At 37.8% G+C, this 17,597-nt stretch overlaps 1 protein-coding gene across 2 annotated transcripts in view; it reads left to right on the top strand.

Moving 5' to 3' along the window:
* IPO7 (importin 7) overlaps positions 1-17,597 on the top strand; it is a 57,183-nt gene that overhangs the window by 3,870 nt on the left and 35,716 nt on the right. For both annotated transcript variants that reach the window (XM_021685298.2, XM_044919161.1), the window contains exon 2: positions 14,711-14,792. In XM_021685298.2, the coding sequence (XP_021540973.1) occupies positions 14,711-14,792 (82 nt within the window). The remainder of the gene's footprint in view (positions 1-14,710; positions 14,793-17,597) is intronic.

Below are 17,597 nucleotides of genomic sequence, written 5' to 3'. Positions count from 1 at the left end.
TTCTGCCTCTGCCTGCTGCTCCCCCTTCTTGTGCCCCCCTCAAGTAAATAAAATCTTAAAAAAAAAAAAAAGATAAATTTTAGTATTCCCCACTGACTTACTCAGTAGCATAGCACGGATTTTGATCCTTTTTTTTTTCTAATTTCTGTTAACATTTTTTGATCATGTTGTCATTTCCCAATTTGAAATATCTTCATGTAACAAGCTTTGCCTCAAAGACTGGAGAAAACCAATAAAAAGTACAAGCTTTCTTGGAAACATAATTGAAAACCCCCTTAGTTACTTGATTTTTTTTTTTTTTTTTAAACCTTGAAGCGTTCTGTACTAGCTGGGGGATGTTATGAAAGTTACTTAACTTCTGGGGCGCCTGGGTGGCTCAGTTGGTTGGGCGACTGCCTTCGGCTCAGGTCATGATCCTGGAGTCCCTGGATCGAGTCCCGCATCGGGCTCCCTGCTCGTCAGGGAGTCTGCTTCTCCCTCTGACCCTCCCCCCTCTCATGTGCTTGCTCTCTCTCATTCTCTCTCTCTCAAACAAATAAATAAAATCTTAAAAAAAAAAAAAAAGAAAGTTACTTAACTTCTAAGCATCATTTTCCTTACGTACAAAATAAAAGTAGTAATAGTATGTATGTCATAGTGTCATGTGGGTTGAGCGAGATGATGCACGTAAAAAATTCAGGGTACGTATTTGGCATCTACTAAGTTCTCTCCAGGTTATTTGAATTACTGCATAAGTGCCAATTGATTAACCCATCTATCATGCCATACATTTTATTTTCTGTCTCAGTCTAACTATAGTGTTGTATATTTCAGTGGAAAATGATCAGCACTAATGGAGAAGGAACACAAGTGCCTATTTGAACACTGAGATCATTAGTAGATAGCTTATTGTAACATGAAAATTGGCACAATTATAAGCACAGTGCCTGGCACACTGTGGACTCTCAGTAAATATTTGTTGTATGCAAAGAGAAATAAGAACTTGTGTAATAAAAATGTCTTTCAGTCTTTAAAGTAGATTTGTGTACAGGAATCTCGTTTGTCATTTAAATTATATGCTTTGAGATTAATTGACTTCGGTATATCTAGAAATAAGGTTTTAAAAAATTTGGTTTAGGGGCGCCTGGGTGGCTCAGTCAGTTAAGTGACTGCCTTCCAGCTCAGGTCATGATCCCAGGGTCCTGGGATCAAACCCCATGTTGGGCTCTCCGCTCAGCAGGAGAATCTGCTTCTCCCTTTCCCTCTGCTCCTGACCCCGGTTGTGCTTTCTCGCTCTCACTCACTCTCAAAGTCTTTAAAACAAAACAACAAAAAAAATTTTTTTTTTTGGAACTGTAAAATATATGACATTTGGTATTCATTCATTCAACATTAATTATGTTTCCAGAGACTGTTTGCTACTTCCTACTCTCATTCACTCAGAAATACTTGTTTCTTCATTTATAAGATAAAGTTAAGACATCTCTGAAGGTTTTTGGCAGATTACAATAGACATTAGTCTTTCTGCATTCTTCTGCTTTCACTGTCAGTGTTCTTCAGTGGAAACCTTTCCATACAAAGCTTTGCTCATGCTGCCCACCTCTCCTGCTAAGCTCTTACCACCTAAGACTAAAAGTTTTCGTATTCACAAATCTCATTAATCCCATCTTAAATGCCATCTTTTCCTACTCTGACCTTCTGTGATACTTTGTAAACTGAAAGCTCACCTTTTTAAGACCTAGTTTTATGTATTCTTCCTTAAATTTTAACTATTTTTATTTGAACTAGATGATTGCTGTCTCTTCTACTCTAAAAGTTCATGGACTTTGAACTTACCTCCATTGGGAATAGAATCTGTAGATGAAGACTTTTTTTTTTAATCTTGGAGTATTAGCTGAGAATGGACACTCAAACAACTAATTGTTTCTGATTGTTTTCAAATATTTTAAGAATATTTGCCTATCATATGGCAAATTCTATCTTTATGCTGGGGATCCAATACTGTAGACAAGATAGAATCCTCTCTCTCATGAAGCTTACATTTGAACTGAAGTTTTAAATGTAATGTCAGGAGGGGCGCCTGGGTGGCTCAGTCAGTTAAGCATCTGCCTTAGGCTCGGGTCATGATCCCAGGGTCCTGGGATCGAGCCCCGCATCGCATCAGGCTCCCTGCTCAGCAGGGAGTCTGCTTCTCCCTCTTCCTCTCTTGCCCCTCCACCCCCACTTGTGTGCTCTCTCTCACACTCTCAAATAAATAAATTAAAATGTAATGTCAGGAAAAATTTTTTTGAAATGTTTATTCCAAAGAACAGTTCCCAATCTGTTTCTTTTTTTTTTTTTTTTTAATTTGAGAGAGAGAGACAGAGCAGGGGAGGGGCAGAGGGAGAGAGAATCTTAAGCCGACTCGAGCCTGACGCCAGGTTCAATCTAATGACCCTGAGATCATGACTTGATCCGAAACCAAGAGTCAGACACTTCAGCGACTGCACCACCCAGGCCCCCTTGGTTCATTTAATAGTAAATGTCTTTATGATAGGCACTGAGCTGAGTGGTTGGTAGAAGAAATTCATGATTTCCTGCTTTTCTGGAGTTTTGTAGTCACACAGCCCTCACAAATGCATGTGGTTGGGACTTTTATTTTTTATTTTTTTTAAAGATAGTTTTTTTTTTAATGATTTTTATTTATTTATTTGTCAGAGAGAGAGAGAGCACAAGCAGGGGGAGCAGCAGAGGGAGAGAGAGAAGCAGGCTCCTCACTGAGCAAGGAACCCGATGCAGGACTCAATCCCAGGACCCTGGGATCATGACCTGAGCCGAAGGCAGACGCTTAACGACTGAGCCACCCAGGCGTCCCTGGTTGGGACTTTTAATAGAGCTATGTGTAAGTTTTGGATAAGGAGACTATTAAATCTGACTTTGCTTAAGGCAGATAGGATCTTAGCATCAGTATTCTTTCCCCTGTTATACTTGCAGCAAGAAAAATGCTCTAAGTAGAATTAGAAGGCTTACCTAGGAGCCTTTTAAACCTTCAGTTCCTAAGCTTAATGTGCTTTAAAATGGTTATGTAGATAGAAAAGCTGCTCACATGCTTTATGTGAAAACATAAGTGGACTTAGCTTTGCTAAGTTTCTTGATACTTTGTGTTTACCTTTTAAATTGATAAACTACCTAACTCACTTCTAGGATTTTCACAGATGATTACAATTACTACTATAAGTGATATATTTTATTTGTAAGTAGTGAACTTGATTTTGTTTTATTAAAGGACTTATGAAATGTTCAATTAATAAAAATGTTAGGTCTGGAAAGGTGCAAAATCATGGCATGTTTATAGTACAATTTGGCATGTCTAGAAATTCAGCAAAATATTTATGAGAATATAATGTATATTTTTGGAAGACAGACTAGTCTGTGGTCTGAGCAGGTAACATTCCTTAATTAGGAATATCTCTAAGTAGATACTGTTTTGAATTTGGGAGAGGGAAAATCCCTGGATACTTTGGTTCTTACACAGAAGTTATTCAGTGACATAGCATGTGAAAGATCTGAAAGAAAGATATCACCATATTAATATTTATAAGAAAATTTCTTTTTAAGATATAGTAGATGTATATATTATTTTAGTTACTGTTCGCTTCTGTCAGTGGCACATTAGTGATGAGTTTGATTTAAAGTGGGTTTTTTCTTTTGGTTACCTAAAGTAATTTGTAATTAAGAAGTTATTTTAAACTCCTTGGTTGAAAATCATTTAAGTATTAACCACTATTTAATGAAAAGCTGGAAGACATAATGAAGAGCCTCAAGCCTGGTCCTGATTCTATCACTATGATAATTTAACCTCACTATGCCTAATATTTCATGTAGATGAAACAGGGATAGTATTTGTCAAATTCTTCTTCTTCTTTTTTTTTTTTAAGATTTATTTGTTTGAGAGAGAGAGCGTGCGGGAGGTGGGGAGGGGAGAAAGGGAGAAGGAGAGAGAATCTTAAGCAGACTGTCAGCTCTGTATCACACTGAGATCACCACCTGAGCTGAAACCAAGAGTCAGATGCTTAACCGACTGCCCTACCAAGGCACCCGTCTTTGTCAAATTCTTTAGTAAAACAGAAAAGTTAGAAATCCCTTTGCTCCTGAAATTATCCGGTTGTATTCATTAATGTACTTTGATGTCACAGTGCCCTTATGCCTGTCTTTTTCCTTATAAATAGTGTAAAGTACAGTAGCTAATTGAAGCTCTCTTTGGTTGTATTCCAATGGAGAGAAATAATAAAAAGTTACTTTTTAAAGAGTTAGCTGTGAAAGATACTGACATTAGGTAATTACATTGAAAATTGTGGGTCCGGAGGGGAAACATATTGGAGAAAACATGACTTAAGTTTTAAGTCGGGTTTGAGGAGCTGGTAAACATCAGATAGAAAATGTATAGCAGGCAATAGGGAATGTGGAATTGAAGGTTAGGAGAGAAAGCAACAATGGCAAAGTTATTTTTCTTGGTAAATTGAGAGGAAGGGAGTATGATCAAGAGATGTAATGATCCCAGGGTGCTGGGATCATGACCTGAGCTGAAGGCAGATGCTTAGCGACTGAGCCACTTAGGTGCTGGAGTGCTTCACTGTTGGCCATGCCCATTTTTGGAACTTTGAGAAACAGGAAAAAGGAGACTGGAAAATTGTGCATAAAAGTAGGAGGGAGCCAAGAAAAGGAATTTTAATAAGAAGGTTGGTTGTGGGTAGTTTCCTTTTCACTTAAATGAATTTCATAGATTTTCTACTAGTGAACGTGAATTACTTCTATAATAAGTAAAAAGCTATTAGAAAAAGAAAGGGTGGTTGACATTTCTAAATGAGGGAGGTTAAAGCAGAATGAAGACTTTTTGGGGGGAAAAGCTTTTAAAATATTGGTAACCTTGGAGAAAGCAATTTTCTGAATACAGTGTTAGTGAGTAGAATGCTGGTAAGGGAATGGGAATAAGACTGTAAGTTAAAGGGTTGGTAGGGTCAAGGGAAATTTGTTTATGTGGGTATGTATATTTTTCATTTTTTTCTTTTGTAAAGTTAGACTTATTTTGGGGAGTGGGGGAAGGCTGCCCATGGTGTAGAAGTTTTTCAGGCCTGTTACTACCTGTGATGCTTTATAGTCATCTATCTTAGAATTACATCCTTGATACTGCTTTAAAACCTTACCTTCCTTATCTGATTGTGTAAAAAAATTTTTTTAAAGATTATTTATTTGAGAAAGAGAGCAAGCGAGAGAGAGCAGAAGCAGTGGGGAGCAGCAGAGGGAGAGAGAAAGAGGCACGTTTCCCACCAAGCAGGGAGCTTGATGCGGGACTCGATCCCAGCACCCTGGGATCATGACGTGAGCTGAAGGCAGACGCTTAGTGACTGAGCCACTTAGGTGCTGTTGGGTAAAAGTTTCGAAAAAAAAGTTGCACTTACTAGATCTTGATGTGGTCACAATTTACCTATTCGTTTTTTGTCTTTCATTGTTATCTTTCATTCCCTTAATAATCTCTTTAATATAACCCATACTTTGGGAAGCCTGGGTGGCTCAGTCCGTTAAGCATCTGCCTTCCACTCAGGTCATGTTCTCAGGGTTCTGGGATCAAGTCCCACATGGGCTCCTTGCTCAGCAGGGAGCCTGCTTCTCCCTCTGCCTGCCACTCCTCCTTATGCTCTCTCTGACAAGTCAAATCAAATAAAACCTTAAAAAAATATATAACCCATACTTCTTTTCCTCTTAAAAATCTTTTCTCCCCATCTCGATGTGTTTAAATCCTTTAGGATCTAACTGAAAATTTTACCTGTTAGTCCAGTTAGAATTAGTAATACTCCAACCTATCTTTTTTTTTTTAAGATTTTATTTATTTGAGAGTGAGAGAGTACAAGGAGAGGAGGGGCAGAGGCAGAGGGAGAAGCAGACTCCCCGCTGAGCAGGGAGCTGGATGCGGGACTAGATCCCAGGACCCTTAGATCATGACCTGAGCCAAAGGCAGACGCTTAACCGACTGAGCCACCCAGGCGCCCCTACTCCAACCTATCTTATAGTGATCTTTTATCTCTGTAGTGTCTGACACATTTTAAGTACCAGTAGGTGGAGTGGAGGTAAAGGAAAGGGAGATGGAGTTGTGGCTGTTGAAGAATTTGATGAAATTGATTAAGGGTGAATGTTGAATTATCTGGGTTAATGACAAATAATGAGAATGTAAGAAGTTGTCTAGAAAGGTAGTTTTGTGTTATGGTTAGCAGCTTTTAAACTTGAGTCTTAGCAGTTTTAGCTCTACTTAATGATGTATAATGACCCATTTGTTGCTTCAGTTCTCCTGGTTCTCTGATTGCTGGAAACTAGGAGCTTGAAGAAGGGCCTATAATTAGTGCCAACATCTAATAGAGTTTACATTTATACTCTAACTCATACTCTAAAAGATTTATTATAGCATCTTGAGGTCTATGTCAGTGTTTCCCAAACTGTTGAGAATAATACCATAATTACTCAGATTTTTAGGAGTTTTTGTGATAAAGATTGATCCTAGAGATATTTTTACTTACATTTATCTTTTAAATTACTATAAAATGTGAAGGTCTTTTCAACATATAATAAATTTAGTAGTTTCTATGTGATAGAAATTCTTTTAAATGTGTTATAGTTTGCTATACCCAAGAATGCCAGAAAGTTATTAGAGATAACCTAGTGCTTAAAAGTATAAGTTTTCCTGTTTGAACAGTTAATGTGTATCTTTATTTGATCTCTGTTTTATAATTGTACCGATTCATGATCTTTTTTTCCTTCATTTTTAAACTTTATTGAAGTATAATTTACATGCCATAAAATATACCTGTTTTAAGTGAAACTCAGTGATTTTTAGATTTAGCAAATTGTACCACCATCACCACAATCTAGTGGGGTTTTTTTGTTTGTTTGTTTTTTAGGATTTTATTTATTTATTTGTCAGAGCACAAGCAGGGGGCTCGGCAGGCAGAGGGAGAAGCAGGCTCCCTACTGAGCAAGGAACTGGGTATGGGACTCATCCCAGGACCCTGGGATCATGACCTGAGCTGAAGGCAGACGCTTAACCGACTAAGCCACCCAGGCGTCCCCACAATCTAGTTTTGGAATATTTTCATTATCCCAGTAAGATCCCACCTTCCAGTTTATTTTTTTAAAGATTTTATTTATTTGAGATAGAGTGAGAGAGAGAGCACAAGCCGGGAGGGAGAGGGAGAAGCAGGCTCCCCACTGAACAGGGAGCCCAACGCGGGGCTTGATCCTAGGACCCTGGGATCATGACCTGAGTCGAAGGCAGACACTTCACTCGCTGAGCCACCCAGGCACCCTAATCCCTCCTTCCAGTTTAATCTCATATCCCAGGCCTAGGTGATGGCTAATCTACTTTCCTTCAGAATTTTCTTGAGAATCTCATGTCTGATATTTAGTATTACTTTATGTCCATTTGTTACTTTGGGAGAATAGAAGGCATTAGGGATTTCAGCTAGATGGAAATTTGTATGGGGCAAGTTGATAGATATCCCGGGTTGAATTTGCTTGTGTGATTTCTGCTGTCAGAAACATCCTTTCCTGGGATGCCTGGGTGGCTCAGTCGTTAAGCGTCTGCCTTCGGCTTAGGTCATGATCCCAGAGTCCTGGGATCAAGCCCCGCGTAAGCCCCGCGTTGGGTTCCCTGTTCAGTGGGGAGCCTGCTTCTCCCTCTCCCACTCCCCCTGCTTGTGTTCCTGCTCTCGGGCACTCTCTCTCCCTCACTCTCTGTCAAATAAATAAGTAAAATCTTTGGGGGAAAAAAAAGAAACATCCTTTCTTTCTTACCCCTTGGTCTAGCTCAGCTAGCTGAAAGTAACACTCTTTCCTCAGTTGCACTTTTTAGATTTGTACTTGTTTATTTTTAAGGCAAAGTGACTTAGAAGAGTAGTAAAATAAGTACTTATTTTCATAGTTTAGTTTTGTTGATTTTTTAATAACTTTATTGAATTCAACCACTTAAAGTATCCAGTACAGTGGTGGTGGTGGTTGTTTTAAGATTTTATTGGGGCGCCTGGGTGGCTCAGTCACTTCAGCGTCTGCCTTCGGCTCTGGTCATGATCCCAGCATCCTGCGATCAAGCCCTGGATCCAGACCCGGGTCCTTGCTCAGCAGGGAGCCTGCTTCTCCTTCTCCCTCTGCCCGCCTCTCCCTGCTTATGCTCTCTCTCTCTCTCAAATAAATAAATAAAATCTTTTTTATTTTAAGAGCCTGGGCGCGTGAGCTGGGGTAGGGTGAGAGGGAGAAGCAGAGTCCCTGCTGAGCAGGGAGCCTGACGTGGTTCTCCATCCTAGGACCCTGAGTTCATGACCTTGAGCCAAAGGCAGACGTTTAACTGACTGAGCCACCCAGGTGCCCCCTCCAGTTCAGTGGTTTTTAGTATATTCAGTTATGCAACCATCACCACAAACTTTAGAACATTTTCATCACCCCAAAAAGAAACTCCATACCTGTTAGCATTCCCCTTCTCTGCCTTCTGCACACCCTCAGTCCTTGGGTACTGGCTTCTTTCACACAGTGTATTTTTAAGGTTCACACATACTGTAGCATATATCAGTACTTCATTCTTTTTACTACAAGATAATATTTCATCATGTGTACGGATATGCCACATTTTGCTTATCCGTTCATCATTTGGTGCACTTGGTGGGTTGTTTCCACTTTTAGGCTATTATGAATAATGCTGCTGTAAATATTCAGGTAAAAGTAGTCTTGTTGATTTTTTTTTTTAATTGAGGGATAATTTACATATGATACCAAGCTCAGATACGTGTACAGCTCAGTCCATTTTTACCTAGGTACCATTATCCAGATCAAAAAAAATTGTTTTAATATTTTTATTTATTTGAGAGAGAGAGATTGAGAGAACAAGTGGGAGGAGGGGCAGAGGGAGAAGCAGACCCCCCACCGAGCAGGGACACTCCCTTCCCCCTCACGACGTGGGACTTGATCCCAGCATCCCGGGACCATGACTCGAGCCGAAGGCAGACGCTTAACTACTGAGCCACCCGGCACCCCAGATCAAAATTTATATAACATCTCTATTGGCTTAGAACTTTCCCTTGAGACTCTTCCCAATTAATACCTTTCCTCCTTCAGGTTACCATTATTCTGACTTCTGTTAACTATAGATTAGATTTGCCTGTCTTTGAACTTCATATAAATAGGATCACATGGTATGTACCAAGTAGTCTAGCTTCTTAACATGTTTTTTGAGATCCATATTATTGCTTGATTCCCTAGTGAGGCTTTATTTTTTTAAGTTATTGTATAGTATTTCATTGTATGAATTGTACCACAGTTTGCTTATACATTCACTTGTCAGTGGACAGGTATTATTGTGGACACAAGCACTTTTCTTGGATATATAAAGGTGAAATTGCTAGGTTGTAAGGTAGGTGCATGTTTGAAAATGCGAGTTTTCCAATATGGTTGTACCATTTTATGCATCTACCAGCACTGTGTATGAATTCCATATTTTTCACATCCTCACTAGCACTTTGATGTATTGCATACATTGTTTTCAGGTAGGACTGTCGGCTTGTACTGATTCTTCTGTAATTTGCCTGCATATATTTGCTGATTTTTGTTTTGGAGTGATTTTAACTCTTCCTCAGATGTTGCAGTTATTTTCCTTTTTTTTAACATTGTTTATACTGATGTGGGGTGGGGTATATAAAATTTTTACTTTTTTATCTATTTGAGCAAAAACTATTTTATGGCTTTCAGTCTTTGGTGTCGTGCTTAGGTTTTTTCCCACCAAGATGATAAAAATATTTACAGTGGTTTCCTTCAAGTACTCTTGGGATTTTTTTTTATTTATTTGTTTTTTTAAAGATTTTATTTATTATTATTTTGGGGGGAGGAGGGGGAGGGAGAAGCAGACTCCTATGGAGCAGGGAGCCTGACACGGGGCTCAACCCAAGGAGCCCGAGATCCTGACTTGGGCCGAAGGCAGACACTTAATTGACTGAGCCACCCAGGTGCCCCTGGGGTTTTATTTTTTATATTTAAACCTTAAGTTAGAAATTGATAAAGGTCTTTTGTTAATGTAACATTCATGGAGTATCTGTTAGGCTTGTAGGAAGATATAGTTAGTGGCACATGCTCATTTTTTTTTTTTTTAAAGATTTTATTTATTTATTTGACAGAGAGAGACACAGCGGGAGAGGGAGAAGCAGGCTTCCCGTGGAGCAGGGAGCCCGATGTGGGGCTTAATCCCAGGACCCTGAGATCATGACCTGAGTGGAAGGCAGACACTTAATGACTGAGCCACCCAGGCACCCGCACATGCTCATTTTTAACACACAATTGGCTATATATGTGGCTAGCCAACAAAAACAGTGGTGGTTGTGGTGGTTTTCTTATTTTAATATGACCTCTAAACATAATCCAACAACTTCATTTGGGGTTCCAATCATAGAAAGCAGTTCTTTTCAATTCAGAAGGAAAAACTTCGGTATTGGGACCTTGAGAGAACCCTGTATATACAAAACCACAAATGTTGTATTTTATAGGTGATTTAAAGACCTAAAGAACCATTTGGCAATACTCAGTTTATGCCCTGCTGGCTTTAGAATATACTCTGAGACAGATGAGATTCTACCATGTATGGAGGTAAAAACAACATAACATTTGTTATGTCTTGACATTTACTATAGTATTTTACATATTTCACTTACTTTTTTTTTTTAATTTTGTTTGTTTATTTGAGAGAGAATGAGTGAGAGCTAGAGAGCACAAGCTAGGGGGAGGGGCAGAAAGAGAGGGAGAAGCAGACTCCCCGCTGAGCAGGGAGCCCAACATTGGGGTCCATCCGAGGACCTCCGGATCATGACCTGAGCCGAAAGCAGACACTCGACCAACTGTGCCACCCAGGCGTTTCTTTCATCTACTCCTTGTAGCCATCCAGTGAAGCAGATTTAGTTACACTAATTTTGTAATTAAGTCTTAGATTTACTGAAGCAACTTGCTCAAGAGTTAAAAATGTCAGAAGTAGCATCACTTGTATTTATAATCAGACTGATTCTAGCTGTCCATTCCAGGGATTCATAATTTGATGCAGGAGATTAGATGTATACTATAATATAAATGGCCTAAAAAGTGCCATAGTAGTAGTGTGGATAGTACTGTCCTTTCTGGGCTCATCTGTCTATCCCTTTAATATAAATACTCTTTTATACTGCACTGCCCCTAGGTGATCACTGCTGCTTCCAAGGTATTTTTTTGTTGATTCATTTCAGTACTTCGTTTAATAAATTTGTTGAACATCTTAAATGCCAAGCGTCATGAGGAACTGGGTATATAAATAGTATAGTTCCTATCAGTGAAGCTTAAAATCTAATTAACAGAAGAGAAAGCCATAAACCAGTCTATAAATATAATAATTACAAATATATAATAAATGTAATGGGGGAAAAAAAACCCTGGAGATTATGAGAGTAATAGGGAGTCCTTCTTTAGCTTGAATGATCAGTCAGGAACGCCTTCTCTACATGTTTAAATGGAAACTCAAAGAGTATGAACTGTGAATCAGTTAACTATGGTGGAGCACTGGAGAGAAGAGTGTTACAGGTAGAAAGTCACAGCATGGACTGTGGAGTAATTATGTTTGTTGTCAAAAGAACCTAAAGGTGGCTGGTAAGGTAGGACAGTAGGAGGTGAGAAAGTTTCTTTAAATGAGACTGACGATGGAATATTATGCAGCCATCAAAAAAGGGGGGGAGAAATCTTGCCATTTGCAACGATGTGGATGGAACTAGAGGGTATTATGCTAAGCGAAATAAGTCAGTCAGAGAAAGACATGTATCATATGATCTCACTGATATGAGGAATTCTTAATCTCAGGAAACAAACTGAGGGTTGCTGGAGTGGTGGGGGGGGGGGGGGGTGGGGGTGGCTGGGTGATAGACATTGGGGAGGGTATGTGCTATGGTGAGCGCTGTGAATTGTTTAAGACTGATGAATCACAGACCTGTACCTCTGAAACAAATAATACATTATATGTTAAAAAAAAAAAAAAAAAAAGGAAGATAGTAGGAAGGGAAAAATGAAGGGGGGAAAATTGGAGGGGGAGATGAACCATGAGACACTGTGGACTCCGAGAAATAAACTGAGGGTTCTAGAGGGGAGGGGGTCGGGGGATGGGTTAGCCTGGTGATGGGTATTAAAGAGGGCATGTATTGAATAGAGCACTGGGTGTTATACGCAAACAATGAATCATGGAACACGACATCAAAAACTAATGATGTATGATGATTAACATAACATAATAAAATAAAATTTAAAAAAAATGAGAGTGACGAAATGGCAGAGGCAAGATAATACAGGCCCTTATATAGCCTTTGGGAAGTAGAGTAGAAATCTATTGGGACGCCTGGGTGGCTTAGTCAGTTACCCATCTGCCTTCAGCTCAGGTCATGATCCCAGGGTCTTGGGCTCAGTGGGGAGCCTATTTCTCTCTCTGCCTGTTGCCTCCCCCTTTGTCGCTCCCCCTGCTTTGTGCTCTCTCTCTCTCTCTGTGACCAGTAAAATCTTTAAAAAAAGAGCTGTTAAAATTTTTTTTTAAAGGGGATCGGTTTACAATTTTAAAGACCTTTGGCTGCTAAATGGAGAATGGTGGGGGGTTTCTTACATTAAGTAAGATGATAGTCATTTGGACTAGGTTGATGTTAGTGGGAATGGAGAAAGTGGGTATATTAATTATATAAGTATTTTGGATATAGAATTGACAGGTCCTGACACAATGAAGTGGGATAAAAAAGGGAAGTATTAAAGATGTCATTCAGGTATTAGACATAAGTAACTGAGGATAGTGATGAAAAAGGTGGGGAGAATTGGTACAAGAAAGTAGCAACATAGCTTTTAGGGGAGAAGATGCTTTGAACATGATAAATTTGAGAAGCCTGTGAAGGTAGGGATGTTAAAAATAGGTCTCTGGAAATAATGTATTTGACAAATAGTATTTAAAGACCATGGTTGGATGAAATCAGCTGGGGAGTGTAAAAGATGGCCTATGACTGAGCAGTTATAGTTTAAATAGTTTAAGAAACCAGCAAAGGAATCTCAGAAGGAAAAGTGGTCTGTGAATTGCATAGTTGGAAGGATGTTTCAAGAAAGTTATGGTGGTTAATGGTGTTTAGAGTACCAGAAAAGGGAAATACCTGTCTTTCATCCACTTAACTACTCCCATTCAGGTCTTTTTTTTTTTTTTTTTTTTTTTAAGATTTTACTTATTTATTTGACAGAGAGAGACAGTGAGAGAAGGAACACAAGCAGGGGGAGCGGGAGAGGGAGAAGCAGGCTTCCCGCAGAGCAGGACCCTGGGTTTCATGATCTGAGCCGAAGGCAGACGCTTAACGACTGAGCCACCCAGGCGCTCCTCCCATTCAGGTCTTAAATTTAAGCGTTACTTCTAGGTTAGAAGATTCTCCTTTTGATTCTCCCATAGTGTTTCTACGTTTTCTGCTGTACTTTATTGTAATTACTTGTTTGATTATCTTCGCTATCCTTCACATTAAACTCTTAAGTTTCCATGAGGTCATGGAACCTTAATGTTTTGTTTCAACCTTGTATTCTCAACTCCTGGCATGGTGTCATGTACCAGGAACATTTAAATAAACAATTTTTGGAGTGACAGAATTCCAGGTTCTAATGTAGAAACAATTTTTTATATCCAAAGGGAAATTTTTCTGTTTCTAAGAATGTATGGAATATTTGGGGTGGGGGGAGTGAAGAGGAAACTAAAATAAAAATTGCTGTTATTCATGTGAACATGTGCAGAAAAAATACTAAAACTTGGGCTGAAAGGAATAGATGACATAGGTGGTAGTTACATTGGGGGAGAGGGAATGCAACTGTGAAAACATTAAAGAAGGAATATAACTTGAATGTTTAAGTTCTTTTTTTAAAACCAGAAGCAAATATGACAAATTAGGAATCATTAAGGAATCATTAACTTTTTTATACTGTTAATGAAAGTGTCCAGGGTTTGTAGTATAAACTGGAAAAAAAGAAAATGTGTGAAGAATAGCTCCTTTATAATGCCATCGCCTGAGAGATAACTGTATTAACATTTTGGGTATATTTCATTATTTTCTGTATATGCTGCATTGGAATTTCATATAAATATATTTATTAAATTATCATATGGTTTTTATCCAACTTTTATTGTATGTTCAAAGCTATTAATTTTCTATTTAAATGTAATGTGCATACAGAATAGTCATTGTAAGGGTACAGTTGATTAATTTTCACAAACTGAACACACTTTGGTAAAATAGCCATATTCAGAAATTAAACATTTATTAGCACCTTGGAAAACACTTCCCAGGCTATTAATTTTTACTGATTTAGTTTGTCTAGTCACTCAGTAGAACATCTCTATGGAGAAATTATTACTGAATTGGGGAAATAGGTATTAAAGAGGATATTGTTCTTGAGCTGTTGGTGTAGGTTAAGAAAGCCAGTTAGGATAAATGGGAAGTGGAGCAGTATGAAGGCAAATGCAAACATCCAGGATATTTTAGGAGTTAAGTTATTATATATATATATATCTTTTAGTTCATTTTTGGTGAGTGATGGGCAATAAGGCTGGGACCAACTTGCGGGTGGGTAGCCTTTTGTGCCAGTCCAGTACTGGATTAGAGTACTGAGAATATTTGCAGAAATTTAAAAACTTTTTTTTTTTTGTTTGTAGGCACACAAGTCTCTGAATTTTGTTTCAACACTGCTTCAGATTACTATGTCGGAACAACTGGATTTACCTGTGAGACAGGCAGGCAAGTTACTGAATTATTTTCTTGGGTTTATGTAAATCAGTTATTTAAAAGGTTCATAGTTGAATAGCAGAGGTATGTTGGGGTGGCCCTTCAGTGATTTTCTTCCCTGAAAATCCGTTTGCCCTCATGTGTTTACTACAAACAGGTAGTGCCTTGGAATTGGTGGCAGAATTAAAGGAATGTGGTATTTCATTGAGTTAAAAGAGAAGCTGAAAAAAGAAATTGATAGGGTTTATTAAAAGATTCTGTGTATTCCCTGTTTCCCTGCCCAGTGGATGGTTCTAAGATACAAACCCCTTTGTTTATGCAGTTGCTCCTTACAGCTTGTGCATTTACTGTTTTTAGCCATTAAAAAGTACTGCAGTAGCCCCCCCACCCATGACTGATACATTTTAAGACCCCAGACCCTCAGTGGATGCCTGAAACTGCATAGTACCAATGCTATATATACTACATTTTTTCCTATACATACATACTTATGATAAAATTTAATTTGTAAATTAGGCAAGTAAGAGTTTAGCCACAATAATTAATAATAAATTAGAACAGTTATAACAATATACTGTAATAAGAGGTATGTGAATGTGGTCTCTCTTAAAATATCTATTTCACTGTACTCACCCTTGTGATGATGTGTAAAGATCAAATGCCTGTGTAATGAGATGAGGTGAGGTAAATGATATAGGCATTTTGACATGGTGCTAGGCTACTATTGACCTTCTGATAATATGTCAGAAAAAAATCATCTGCTTCCTGACGGTGGGTGACCAGGGGTAACTGAAATCACAGAAAGTGAAACTGTGCATAAGCGGAGGACTACTGTATTTCTTAGTTCCAGTTTCAACAAGATATTGAGCAATTCTCAGTACCAAATGGTCTGTGAAAATGTGGTGGGTTACTTCTGATACTATCTGTTGGTCTGCAAAATAATGGAATTCACATCTTTAGTGTCCTGTAACTTAATTTATTTGCAGGTGTATTAATTTTGTTATAGGAAATACAGAGTACTAATAATTTCACCATTCTAGAAAAACCAGTTATGTTCTGGTATTATTTCTTGCTGTTCTTTTTCCCTACATCAATTTTGTTAAAAATTTTTTTGCTTCATTTAATGTATAGTAAGCTCATCCCTTTCTTTACATAGTGTTAGTCTTAAAATTTATTTCAGTGACTAAATAATTTACCATAATGTGCCATTCATATGAAGTGAACCATTTCTCAATTGTTAGCATTTAATCTTAGATTTGTTTCATTAACAGTTGTATTCACAGTACCTAAAATATTGCCTGACATACCAAACGTACTCAGTAAATAAATGAATGCGTGAAAGTTTATTATTTTTTAAAATATTGGTATATAAGTAGCACAATAGTGGAACATTTTTGGGCCCTATAAAATATAGTAATTTCACTGGACCCTGGTCAGCAGTAAATCTTTTTTTTTATTTCTAATTAAATAGGAAAAAGTTGTTTTTATTATTTAACTGTCATTTCTCTTTTACTAATGAAGTTGGCATTTTCCCATTTGGTTATTTTGTAGATAAGAATCTTTGCCTCAGAGAGACAAATACCCCATATGATTTCATATGTGGAATTTAAAAAACAAGACAGATGAACATTGAGGAAGGGAAGGAAAAATGAGATGAAAATTGAGAGGGAGGCAAACCATAAGAGACACTGAACTCTAGGAACAAACTCAGGGTTGCTGGAGGGAGGAGCGTGGGGGGAAGGGATAATTGGGGGATGGGCATTAAGGAGAACACTTGATGTAATGAGCACTGGGTGTTACAGCTGATGAGCCACTAGATTCTACCTCTGAAGCTAATAAAAGAATCTTTGCCTTTAAATCTCAAATTTTTACTAAGATGTTGAAAGTGACATTTAGAAGAGACCTTAACATTTTGAGACTTGATTATGTGCATTAGCAAAATTAAATTGTACTAGAAAGTTTTATAGTTAGTATGTGCAAAACCAGAAGCAGCTAAACTGTGGAATTAGTCAAAAATTTTAAAATCTAATTATTACTTTAATAATTACATTCTTTTAATAATTGAATGATACTGTTTAGTGTAGGGCATATGGTGATTTCATCTGCTAGATTTGAGAGATGCATTCGGTCTTTGTAGCAGACTCCAATATCCTGGATGGAATAGGCTATGAATCACGATATACTTACAGTGCAGTTCTCACTTAGTGTTTTGTAGACCAAACAGCTTAAAATACCGAATCATAATGATACAAATAAATATATATGCCCATTCTTTTATGCATTACGATAGAAAGAAATACTCAGAGGCTCTATGCAGAATATAGGGCCATATCAAGTCTTAATTTTAATGTGTTCTGTTTTGGAGCTAAAGAATCAAAATTCTGGAAATGGTACTAATCTAAAATATGTTACATATACTGAGTCAGTGTTTTTTACTGTAGAGGTAGTTTGTCTTAAAACTTGTTCAAAGGTATTTTAATGTATAGTCAATCTTTTTTGAAATACTATAAGGTGGAGTATTATTTTAATTCCCAAGATAGAGCAAAGTAGAATATAAAAATCATAGATATATCAGTTATCCTTATTCAAATAGGTGTAATACTCCAGGTAAGAGTTTTAATTACTAGTCAGAGAAGGGCTGGTGTTTTGTAGAATTTAGTAATTGATTAATTTTGAATAATTTCCATTTCCTATACATCATATACATTTTTGATTGAGGGTTCTCTTTCTCATTGGGAAGTGGAGGACTGGATAAAAAGCATTGTTAGCAATCTAGTTCATACTGTGTTAAATAGCAGTGTTTAAGGTAGCAGTGTG

Source organism: Neomonachus schauinslandi, chromosome 11 (assembly GCF_002201575.2).
Source record: "Neomonachus schauinslandi chromosome 11, ASM220157v2, whole genome shotgun sequence".
Lineage (NCBI taxonomy): Eukaryota > Metazoa > Chordata > Mammalia > Carnivora > Phocidae > Neomonachus > Neomonachus schauinslandi.
This window is presented reverse-complemented; position numbering and strand designations above follow the sequence as displayed.